This window comes from Empidonax traillii, unplaced genomic scaffold (genome assembly GCF_003031625.1).
Source record: "Empidonax traillii isolate 1590-97213 ecotype Southwest subspecies unplaced genomic scaffold, ASM303162v1 scaffold913:size283372, whole genome shotgun sequence".
Classification (NCBI taxonomy): domain Eukaryota; kingdom Metazoa; phylum Chordata; class Aves; order Passeriformes; family Tyrannidae; genus Empidonax; species Empidonax traillii.
Window position 1 is genome coordinate 121490 of NW_020956106.1, and position 12105 is coordinate 133594.

Consider the following 12105-nt stretch of genomic DNA (forward strand, 5'->3'; position numbering starts at 1 on the left):
AAAAAGATGGGTGAAACCTGACTTGAGGTCACTGGTGAAGAGACTGGCATTTCAGAGTGCTGTTACTATTTGTATTGTCTTCATATTGTATGTGATAATATCCAATCTTTCTGCACAGCCTGTCAGGAAAGAAGTATTTCTGCTCCTCAGCAGTAGATTAATTTCACCCATGGCAAACCATGTGCATACTGTAAAATGCAATTTATCATTTCATTCTGTTTTCTAGCATTTGGCCACAGACAAGTTTCTTATGCTGCCCTTGCTTTTCTGGTACGTACAAAAATGAAGTTTAATTAATGATTGTGGAAAAGGAGTAAATCACGATTTAGTAATATGCAGTAATGCTGCTATGCATTTGTGTATATACATATATATATACACACACACACACATATATATATAAATATATGACCACGCCCACAGTCCTGTTCCTTTGACTGGATTTAGTGCTAATCTACTAAAGTATCTCAGTCAGGAAGTTTTCTGCTACTACTTATGTATACAGAGCTTAACTTGAAGTACTGTATCTGAGAGCCATGAGAACATCATCAGCGTTGTTACTACTGATCATTGTGTTAAAACAAATCTTTAGGCAAATTGAAACTTTTGATTTTTGAAACACTGAAGAATTACATCCTAAACAGACTTTGCAATAGCTCATTGTAGCTTGAATAAATGTACCTCAACAGCTATTAAAAACAATGCAAACAATCCCTGCCAAAGTGGCTTAAGCCAAGGGAAAGTGCAGCTGACGAAGGATGGCTGGGACTGATGTTTGAATGAACGTAATCACACAGTGAGACAAAAGCTCATCAGTTCTCACATGGAAATGAAAATTCTCCCTGTCCTCTGTGGCATTTTGCTTGGAACTGCTGGGTGGTGACTTACCCAAGCAAGCACGGGTCAGTATCCAAAACAGTCAGCCTCTTTAAAAATCAGATACAGATCAGTTTCCAGAAATACAACAGGAAGATGGGACAGTAACATGTCTAGGCTCTTTCAGGCAAACACTATTCAGAAGAACATTCAACAGCTCCTTTAGCAATACAGAAATGCTTTTGTAAATCAGGACCCTTAAAGATCACAATTTTGGCAGTGTCTGTTTCTGGGGCTGGCCATGCAGTTCTCAGCTTTTCAAGCCCAATAAGGTATAGCAAATACTCATATGAAGAACTTCACACACCCCATGAGGCTCTACAGCCGAAAACAATAACCCAGTATTGCAGACACGGGAAGTTGTGGCAGTGGTGGGCAGTAGTGTGCCCAGAACCTTGCTGTCTATGCCCTTCCCAAGCTCAGAGGTTATTTGAAAACAAGAAAACTTCTGAATACCCAGTGCTACCAGAAAAACTAGTCCTTGTCATAGTCTCTACGTAGAAAAAGCCTCCTTTTCTATTGAACCATCCTTCGTCGCCTCAATGTAACATGCCCCGCTATAGCTTTTAGGGAAATTGCTGCCATTAAGCAAAGGGATGACTCCATTTGGTGTTGTTTGATATAAAATACAGCAATCCCCTTCAGATCTGCATCAGCACCTGGTCTGTGGTCTCGGTTCTTACAGCTCTTTTGAGAACTCCCTACCCATGGAAACTCAAACCCTTTCCCTTTCAGCTCTTGTGCTGGCAGATTCCCAGACAACGATTTTAAAACACCAACAAACAAAATAAAATAATTTGAAGCCGTTTTCACAGGTTTCTAAAACATATGAATAAAATATTTGGAAGATTTCTTTTTCTTACCATCTTTTAAAACTTGTGTTTACTACATATCCTGATTTAAGTGTATACATCTGCAGCTGCCATAAACAATGGTACTGAGTAATATGAAGAGAGTTTGCAGGCCCTTCTGAAATATTCTCATATTTAGAGAAATTAATCTAAGCTTTGCAGAGATGTTTTTCTCTGGAGTACACATGGAATATAAAGAGGGAAAACAGTATGTAGACTTCAGTATTTTATAATTGTAAATATGTTAAGCTTTTTCGTTGATGTTCCTCGCTCCCCCATATTTTATATCTGAGACACTAAGGACTAGCTTACATTTAGCAGCACTTCTCAATGTAGAAAATTAACAGTCACATTTCTAGAGAGGGACATAAGAGTTAATTAGAGCAGAATGCAGCTGCAGAGTCAAAGGTAAGCCGATAAAAAGCCCTGCAGAAATGCCCTTTGCTTGTTTTACTTAAAATGGATTATAGAATTAGTAGGGGTTAACTACAGGGTGTGAATATCTCCTGCTCCACAATGGTGTGGGCATCACACATTTCAGTATGTATATTGTTGCACAAAACGACCTTTAACTATGAAACTGTTTTCTTTGAAATAATAGTAATCAGGAAAAAAAATCATGTTCCTAGCTGCTAGTATGTAAATTAAAATTACTTCTATTGCTATGGCTAGAGTTATAGCTTTGGACATGGTATTTTATAATAGAATTTCCTTTTCTGGCTATTTATTGTTTTGCATCTGGTATTTATAATAGATGACCATCAGGTAGCTGTAATTAAAAACACATAAAAAGAACAGCAAGATTTGAACCGTAACTACCTATCCATGCAGAACAACAGCTTTTGATAATAGATCTGAATTAAACTCTACAAATAAACCCCACAAAAACCTCTGTCTGAAAGGGAAACATTTTTCAGCAATGCTATCTACAATGTTCTTTCAGATAATGGCACATTTCAATATAAAATGAAGTTACATATTCTTTCAATTAGTTTTAATTTAGTTTTCAATTTTGTTTTATTTAGTTTTGCAATTTAAAGTTTAAAGGTTTATTTTTTTAATTAATCTTTGGACTTTATGCTTTTAATGTCTCTAGGTTTTGGTATTTTCCTTTTTATTTTAATTTCTTAAAGTTTTTCCAGCCTTGCAAAATTTAGAATGACAAATTATGTAAGAAAATGAAACTTTTTAACACTGCATTTTTTCAACTGTAGTGGACAAATCAGTCTTTAAACATGGAAATGAATAAGAAAGTTCAATTTATTCTGAAATATATACAGCATTTTGATTTTCTTCATAGAGCAAGGGAAAAATTAAACACATAAAATTCATAGTTGTGCTGACAGGCCTTCTTTTCCAGGAATTGAAACTGGTTTTCCTACCAGTTCCCACTTTAAATATGGGTAACTATTGGGTTTGATTCTTCAGTAGTTGTAATTGAGGAAGTACTGAAAGCCTCAAGAAAATCTGAAATCATCTACTGTTACATGCTGTAAAACCAAATGGGGAGACAAGATGCCTCTTCCAAAGATTTAAAACATCTAAATATTAATGACCAAGCTTGAGAGGTCGGTTAGGGCTGAAAATATAAAAACCAGAGACTTGCAGAACCAGGAGTAATACTGGCTCCCTTCATTTATCAGTTCCTGACTACTATCCATTCAACCAGTCTGCCCTTCAGAGAACCACTACCTTTTTTATTCACTCTATTTTTCCTTTGTGTTACACTGAACACCTTTGAAAGTGCGTGTAGAAAAAAGATAGGCATCTTACTCACAACATCTTTACAAAACCAGTGGTCAGCTTTCCACCTGCTTCTTTGCAGCCTGGATTACATCCAAAATAAATAAAGAAGAGCATCTTGCTGAATTCCTTAGACCCAGGGAGCCTCCCTGATCTCCCCAGAGCAAAGCATGGGGCACATGCTGAAGGCCTGCCTGGACCGAGCTCTGCAGTGCCTGAATCAGGGCCTTTCACCCCAGGCTGCACCCACGGTGCTCATTAGACACTCGTGTGCTTCACAAAGATCACGAGCTGCATTTCAGAGTACATATTTTCTGGGTACAGAGACTGAGTTGTAATGGGGGGATTCTGGTTATGCGCTGCAACACAGTTACCGCAGCATTCCAGGCATATGACTGAAAACATGTTTTTAATGTCTTGCAGATGTGTGAAGCTGGAAATCACTTTATCAACGTAGCTTTAGCTCACCAAACTAACTCAGGTCTGTCTTTGTTTCCTCTTTGTCTATTTAAGACTGAAGTGTGTTTAACCTATTCATCTTCTGCTGGTGTACAGTAATTTAAGTACCTACATCCACAGATTAAAGAAAGATGAAGTAGGTACCATGCTATCAGTCTAACATCTTCAAAATAGATGTGGTGACAAGAAAACATTAGCAACACTGTTGTTGTTCCAAAGCTTATAGTAAATCTATCTTAATCAAACACAACTCCAATTTAAATACGGATTTAAGCACAGTTCTTTAAAGCATGCTGGTGACTGACAGCAGATTCCATTTTAAATAAGTACCAAAAACTTTTAAACTATATTGCAGAGTTTTTAGATACATGCATGGCAGGCAAAGATACACACATATATATATATAAATACACAAAGAGAGACTCATGAATACCTGTGCAGGCATCAATGTATACTTATGGTCTTAAAAGGCTCGTCCTAAAAAGGGGTTTCAGGACCTTTTGTATCATGAGAACAAAAGTTATACTATGTATACTGGAAAGTAAAATATAGTTTCAGACATTAATAGTATAATTTTCCACTATAACACCCTATTTAAGAAACTACCACAGTACGATCAGCTTCACACACAGAAGTCAGTTTCTATTCTGGAAGGCTTTTCATGCACTGTGGTTAGGCAAGTGCTTATATTGTTTGGTGCAAGGGGCCTAATTCAGCTTAAAAGCAGCAAGAGCTAAATAATTATGTTCTCAGCGCCTACAAGTATTAAAGTAGCATTGTTGCCAGCACTTAAAAATATTGATAATAGATAATTTCTGCAATTCTTTTCTTACTTTTTGTATAGGGTAATGCAAGTCCTTGATGAGAAATCACTGAGAGATTTCCTAACAGAAAATCTTGCAATTCCAACTTCAGAATAAAGGAATTATTTTTACCTGCTCACCAGTCCAAGGCAGCAAGGAAAGGGAAAAAACCGAACCAAACATGAAACCCCACAATAATACAAATCAAGCAAAAAAACCAACCAACCCCACGTTTACAAAACCACTGAATTTCTATTAGATATTTAATATCTAAAACATAGAGTATACACTATGACCTTTTTGTGTGAGCATTATCAGTGACCGTAGAGAGTCATCCTGTTAGCTCTGGAGTTGTTTTCCTATTCTAACCGGAGATGTAGGGTGAGGATGTGGGAGCAGACAGGTTCACGTTCCTGAGCCAGGCTGAATAAGATACAGCTACATCCTTTATATCCCAGTAGAGTGCCCTTAGTCCTCACCTGCTGGCTAGTACGCATTGAACTACTTGTCTCTCTCTTCCTCTGAACAGAAGTTGCATCCTCTGGACATGCCAGACCTTCTTGTAAAAACTGATGCAAGGTTCGCTAAGCAGCGTTCTCACTGGGATACATACAACTCTTGCTATCTCCAAAGATTTCACTAAAACTTTTTTAAAAAGTTGTACTCTGAGAGCAATGGCCAAGGAGATGCCTGTAACTTACGCAAGCTGTGATATGGCTCAGTTCATCCCTCTCTGCATTGAAACTGGTTCTGTCTGATTTTCTCCCCTCTCCATTTTTTTTTTTCTTTTCATAAGGAAATAAAACCTGTTTTCCAAGTCCAACTTACAACCCCTTCACATGGCTCTTCCTGCTGGTATCCTGTCCCAACTATACATATGAGGTACATGACTTTCTTCTGCTTATATGCAAAGGGTAAGGTGGTTACTGTGCTTCAGCCTTTGTCTCCAGAAATCAGCAACACCTCCATGCAGTTCCCTCTACACATCAATCATGGTGTTCTGTATGTCAGTCTCCTTGCTCCCACAAATATTTCTCCACCAGACCCTTCTCTTCCCTCACCTCACTATTATGGCTCTTGTTTTTATTTCCCTCCACTACAGACTCCCCAGTGATCCGAGGATTTACTATCCATCTCTTCACCCCACCCAGTACACTGGGGAGTTAATTTCTAGCTATTTTCCCTTTCCCATTTCCAGTACAAGTACCATACTCTTTTTCAGGGGATAGCTTTTGAAAACTTGCCATTTTCCTTTACGTAAAATATACAACTTATAGTGCCTTTTTCTTTGCAACAGGCTGGGTCTTGGATTAGTTTCACAGTGATGACACAAACTCTGCCAGGTAAGTTTGAAACAGAATGAAGACAGCATCTAAAGTGTTGCTTGTGGAAGTGAATTCTGGAAATCTAAAATTTGCCAAAAAAATTCATAGCATATGAAATATTGCCATCAAATTCCCCTTGAGAGATATCTGTGTAAACCTTCAAAGTGTTACCCTCAGAAAGCTGTGGAGAGCGTGAACACTACTGCAACACCTTATTTGATCCAAACCAGCTCTCTGCTTTTTGTGACATATTACTGTTCCTTCCATTTCCATAGTGAAAGCAGACTTTGAAATTTAGAAAAAAAAAAAAAAAGAAAAAAGTCAGTATTCTTCATTTACAGTCAATCATTTTTGATATAAGAAAACTTCTTTGCATTGTAAACCTGGAATAATACTTCTAACGGGAAAAGGAAAACCCACTTATGTAGTATTTAAAAAAGAGGAAGGACACGCATATTCTTGGTACCATTTCCCTGTTTACTTGTATCAGGCAGCCAGCCCATAACTGTAGCCAGCTCTGCAGTGTTTGTGACTCTTGTTCAGTACTTTCCTGTATCCTTAGAGACCTAAATACTCATAAAGATATGGTTCCTGGAACTAAGCTTTCTAAAACAGTCACTTTTTAATCATTTTATCTTTTCAAAATAGAAACATATAAAAACTACTTGCAAAAAGTAGCCCCACTTGGTTTACAAAAGAAAAAGCAATGAATTTCAAAAGTGGGTTAAATTGCATCATGCAAAGATTAAACTTTAAATTTTGTTTGAAAAGATGAAACATTTTTGTGCTTTAGGCTCTCATATGGAAATTATCTGAAAGTCTGGGGACCTTATAGGGCTGTCCCTACAGTGGCAGGAGCAGTAACATATGAAGCACTCTCCTTCTTGCTGTCATTGTCCCAGACATAACTCAAGCAGATGCCAAATAAATGTTTCTGTTTCACTACCTTATTTAAAGAAGAAAGGATAATGAATTTGCAAAATGAGCTAGTAAAATCATCCCCCACTTGGTGCCACTCAGCCTGAAGGGAGAGGTACCCAAGATCCACTTACTGGCTTCTGACAACTACAGCGTGGTCCTGGGAAGTCTGTAGATGTTGGGCTTATTGAGACTTTATTGCCAGGCAGCTAAATCAGGCAGCTACTGCCTACTTGCTCCAGGGCCAAGCTCTCCTTCCACAGAGCGGGATGTTACAGAACAGCTCCCTGTTATGGTTGGGAGCAAGAGGTAAAAACAGCATTATGGTCCAAAAGCAAACCAGAAAAATAGTTGTGAGAGGCCATGGGTAATTCTGTGTTGAGATGCCATCATGGCCAAGGAGTCCTTGTGAGTTATGGTGAAGTTGTAAGTGATACATGTGTGTCTAACAGATGTGAATATCATCTGTGTCAACTCTGATGATGAGGATGAGCCTCAGGCTATGGTATATGAGCAACTGCAAGGCTGAGAGCCAGGACAGAGTTGTCTCTGCCCACAGGAGAGACTGCAAACATTTACATAAACCCTACTGTATTAACAGAAACAGGCATGGAAAGAAGACACATGATCTTTTTCTTTAAATCTTTTTCATTGGTAGTTGGCATTTTTGCTTTCCTGATGGTCATCCAGATGTCTCTCTGGGCCCAAAAGAAACACAAGCTGTATCTGAAGAGATTTTATCCAGAAGTGCGGAGAAAATCAGCTATGATTCCCATCATCTTCTGAGATCTTCATAAGAGTTGGAGCCGAAGTGTACAGTTCAAGAGCCAACTCAGAGCCATTTCGTTGAGTAACCAAATGGATCAGAGGAAGAACTACTGGATATCTTTTTCAGAAAATTAACAGTTCAAGAAGAAAAGCTTTTAATTAAGTGCAAAAATACAGCTCTTGAATTCTTGGTTCCTGCTAAAAGATATGATTTAATTAGATTTTCTGTAATGGAGCTAATTGGAAAGGGACAAGAAAACTGCTTACATTGAATGTTAGATATTTAGCTGGTGTAAGTGGGCACAGATGCTGTTGCAATTAATGAACACGACTCATCTGCATGCATTCGGGTCTGGTAATTTTAAGGTTCAGAGTTAAATGTTGACAAGAGTCTTGAATTTTTGCATCAGAAGATGTTTCACAGCCTTATTTCTATTAAACTGCACAAAACCAGCACATTCTGCCTCAGCTCCTCTAAACCGTCACATCAAAGGATGACCACTTTGCTGTGAACACCATTTAGTCTAGCTTCACAAGGTTTTTCTTTCTTTTTTCTTTTTTTTAAAAATCAAATTTCATATCAAATTGTTCAATCCAAATTGGCTTAAATTGATCACTGCAAAGAGGTCTAGCTTTCTTTTATTTTCAGATAGGCAGATCATCTCCACAATTTCAGAAGGGGACTATTTGTGAGGTGCTTCCCATTTCGCTACTAATTTGAGACATGACCTTGGGTACATCACTTAAGTCTGTCTCCGTTTCCTATTGAACAGTCTGGAAATAGCAGAAGACTTTTTGATCTAAAAAGCATGTTAAGATCTCCTTGTTCAGTGGCTGACTGCATCCAGACACCATTCACCTTACTTGTATTAGGCACTGTGAAATCCGTGGGCACAAGGTGAACCAGAGTACAGCTTGTTATCCAAAAAGGAAAGAGATCCTGCCAAATGCATTTCTGTCCATATTTGAACTGCCTCAGATGGACACTGCTGAAAGGCTTCAGCTCTCCTTCAGTTTGGTCAGGCTCTATCTGCTACTTTGCTTTCCAGGACATTTTTCTAAGGGATTCTCTAGGCTTGTATTCAAGTCCTGAAAACACTATGTAGCTCCATTTGCAAATCAGTGGCATCCATGTCATGCAGAAGCACAGAGCAGAAAAACCAGAGCTGCTTCAGCAGGTATTAAGATACGGAGAGTTAGGGCATTAAGTCCTGTTTTTATTAAGTCCTGTTTTCATTCTATTTCTGCTGCACATTTTTCAATGTCTTTTGGCTCTCTTAGGCTGGTAAAAAAGCTTGCCTGAAGAACTTTATAATTAGAGAAACACCATAGAATACACAGGCAAGGAAGGCAGTTTGTCTCCTAAAGGCACCATTATCTTTGCACCAGCTTAAGTGTTCTAACAAAGTTAATTTGCCCAGTAAATTGGGTTCATATCCCTCTTCTAATGTCTAACTTGCAACACTTATCCTATTAGCCACTGTAACTCAATTTCATCTTTGTAATGTAAATAGATCACTTTCCATATTTTTAAACTTGTAATCTGTGAACACCTAAAATTTTTATTCCTCTCAACAGAAAAACCCTAATCAAAGTGAATATCCACTTCTCTAACCCAGACTGCTAATAAAGATCTATTTTTGAAAAATTATTTTCTGTACTCCATGATTGCATACCTAGCAATATTTTTAAACTTTTTTTTTTTTTTTCCAGACAGTTAAATGCATGAGTCAAGAGTGTTGTCTGTTTTTATTAATGCAGCTACAGGGGATTCTTTTAATTTCATGTTTATGAAATGTCTCATTTTATCAATCTTCAAGATTAAATTAGTCCATGTGAGAGGGCAACTTACCAAAATTAGTTACTTATCTGTTAATTTCTTGATTGCAATGGCTGCAGCTTTAGGACTGCTCAAGGCATGTTTCCACTGTGATTCTGATGGCTAGGAATATGGTTCCTACAGATAGCTTAGGCAAAGGAAGCACTTCAGCAATTGTTTACGCTGTTTCTTAATTGTTTGTTCAGTACATGGCATGGGGAGGAGAAGGGTTTTAGCTCTTGAAGTAAATGACTGAAGTTTTAAAGTAGGGTAAGTAAAGTAGAGTAAAGGATGAAAGCAAACACTAGGTAAGAACAAGGGAAGATCCATTGCAAAAGGCTGTCTCAGATACACATGATAAGATATTTTGAGATTCATCAGTGTGGTGTTGATGAGCTAAAACTGCTCTCAACAGTGTTAAGTGGCTTCACAAATGGCAATAAATCTAAATTCCTGCACCTTCACAGATCTTTCTCTATTACACTGTCTTCTCTGATTTTCAAGGCAAGTTCTGTGTGATTAGAACAGGTAAGTTAGCTTCCTGGAATGGAAAGTTTTTAAAACTAAAAGTATATATATAAATGGTCAGTCTTTGTTTTGCTAAACACATTGGATGCCTTTTGCTTTTAGAAAAAACCCAAACCACAAGAAGCCAAGGCAAAGGAGAAAAAAAAAAGGCAAAAAATAAGTATTATTATATAAAACCTTCGATGATCACGTAATCAGTAATCTAAGCCCACAAGCCCCATGCGCATTTTTGAACAAAAACAATTGTCCTCACACAAACATTTTCATGAGAAAGTTTGTCATAATTGTGCTGATTACCTGGGAAAAATACCTTATCAAGCTCTCTCTGTACTGGTATTTTTTGCATTAGGTGTTGATGAGGAAGTAAATGGTCAACTGCAAATTCCTTTGGCTGTATTTCCTCTTAAGCACAGACCTACTTTTTTCAGAGCCCTCATTAGTAGGAAGGCATGGGCAAGGCCACCCCACTGCCAGAATGCTGCCAAGTTTCAAGGTCAAAGGGAAGGAGTCAACCTCCAATACGAGCCATCAGATGCAACTCAGTACTTTTCATGTGAAGCTGCTTCCAAGGCATTGCGAAGGATGGCACCACTGGTGAACTGAAGGCATTGGTGTTCATGGAGAAGGGAAAATAATCAGGACAATGTGAACTACATTTTGCAATACTGCTTCTCCATGAGGGCCATGAAATCCACTACTTACAACAAAACCTGATTTGTGCCTTTGAGCTAGATCCCCTTCTGATGCTGTTCTCCTCAGTTTTTGTATTTGGAAAGCTGACTGACCACAGGGCGGTAAATCCGCTCCCTACAGTGCTCTGCCCATGCTGTTGCTCCCAGGGCAGTGTGAGCTGCCCTGTGGCTTCTGTTAGCACCAAAGCTTTCCTAACTGCTTGTGAGGCAAATTACAACATTTCCCATGAAAGGCAGGAGGCAGCAACACTGTACAGCAGAACAATCAAGTGGTCGGAGACACATTCTGGTTAGCTGTGAGGAGCTGGTGCTGTCCCATGTATTGGAGCAATTCCTGCTTAACAGTCCTCAGGAGCTAAGCCATCTAAGCCAAGAAATCACAAAGAAAGCAAGATACAGACACTTCGGGGCTACTAGGCAACAGTTCTGTCATGAACTGTGTAAAAATAAATCAGATGTAGTAGGAATAGATCTTTCTTGGCCTGCCCAATAAAGACTGTGTGAATGGCATTGCTCAGCCAGTGGGCTCAAAACATATCCCAAAATAATCACTTCCTGATCCACCTGGAGAGACTGCCCAGCATCCGGGTCCCTCCATGTCAGATCACTCTGCAGCTTACGGCTGGGTTTCTGCTGTGACCATCCAGATGGGCGAGTCTCATCTTTCCCAAATTATTCCCAAGACTTTCAAATTCAGGATCCTGAATCTGAGCCTAAATTTAAGCCTTCAGATATGCACACCTGAATTTTTGTGACTAGCTCTTGCCATGAAATGCCAGCCTGGAAAGGAGCAGGCACCAGCTCTGGCTTCCTGGTAGTGCAGGGAGATATTGTGATGGGGAACTGACGTGGCAGATGCTTCTGTACACAACTTGGCAGCCTACATTTGGATTCCCAGTTTGAAAAAGCCCTTAAGACCCAGCCATATGTTTGTCTTATAAGATGGTTACCACATCCTCGCAGCTGACAGGACTGGAAATGATCTCAGTGATTTTGTCTTTCCATAGGGAAAGGGGAGCTCAAAAGGACACTGAAAGCAGAAGTGAATAACGGCAGATGGTCATCCTTTTTTTAAAGATGCTATTATCATCAAAATATCTTGTATTTTCCATTGTTTTGTATAAAGTAAGTGACTCTAAATTGGCTTTTATCACACTAGGAACTGAGATAAAACAGCCTACTATCAAAGTAGTTCTCTGAAAGAGAGCTTGCAGTGATAGCTAAATATAATAAAATAAAAATCACCGAATGTGAAGACTTCTAAAGCTCACTATGGGAGGAAAAAAGCTATAGGAAAGCAAGAGACTATTTATCTATTTATAG

General features: G+C 38.6%; 1 protein-coding gene across 12 annotated transcripts in view; it reads left to right on the top strand.

The window, feature by feature from the left end:
• TECRL (trans-2,3-enoyl-CoA reductase like) overlaps nt 1–12105 on the top strand; it is a 76877-nt gene that overhangs the window by 54352 nt on the left and 10420 nt on the right. Inside the window, exons 8-12 of one of the 12 annotated variants that reach the window (XM_027902836.1) lie at nt 227–270; nt 3894–3951; nt 5529–5614; nt 6030–6075; nt 7577–9473. In XM_027902836.1, the coding sequence (XP_027758637.1) occupies nt 227–270; nt 3894–3951; nt 5529–5614; nt 6030–6075; nt 7577–7761 (419 nt within the window). In that variant the 3' untranslated portion in view covers nt 7762–9473. Of the gene's footprint in view, nt 1–226; nt 271–3893; nt 3952–5528; nt 5647–6029; nt 6076–7576; nt 9474–12105 lie in introns of those variants that run through there. The other 11 variants (XM_027902837.1, XM_027902840.1, XR_003573394.1 and 8 more) reach the window with 11 other exon arrangements.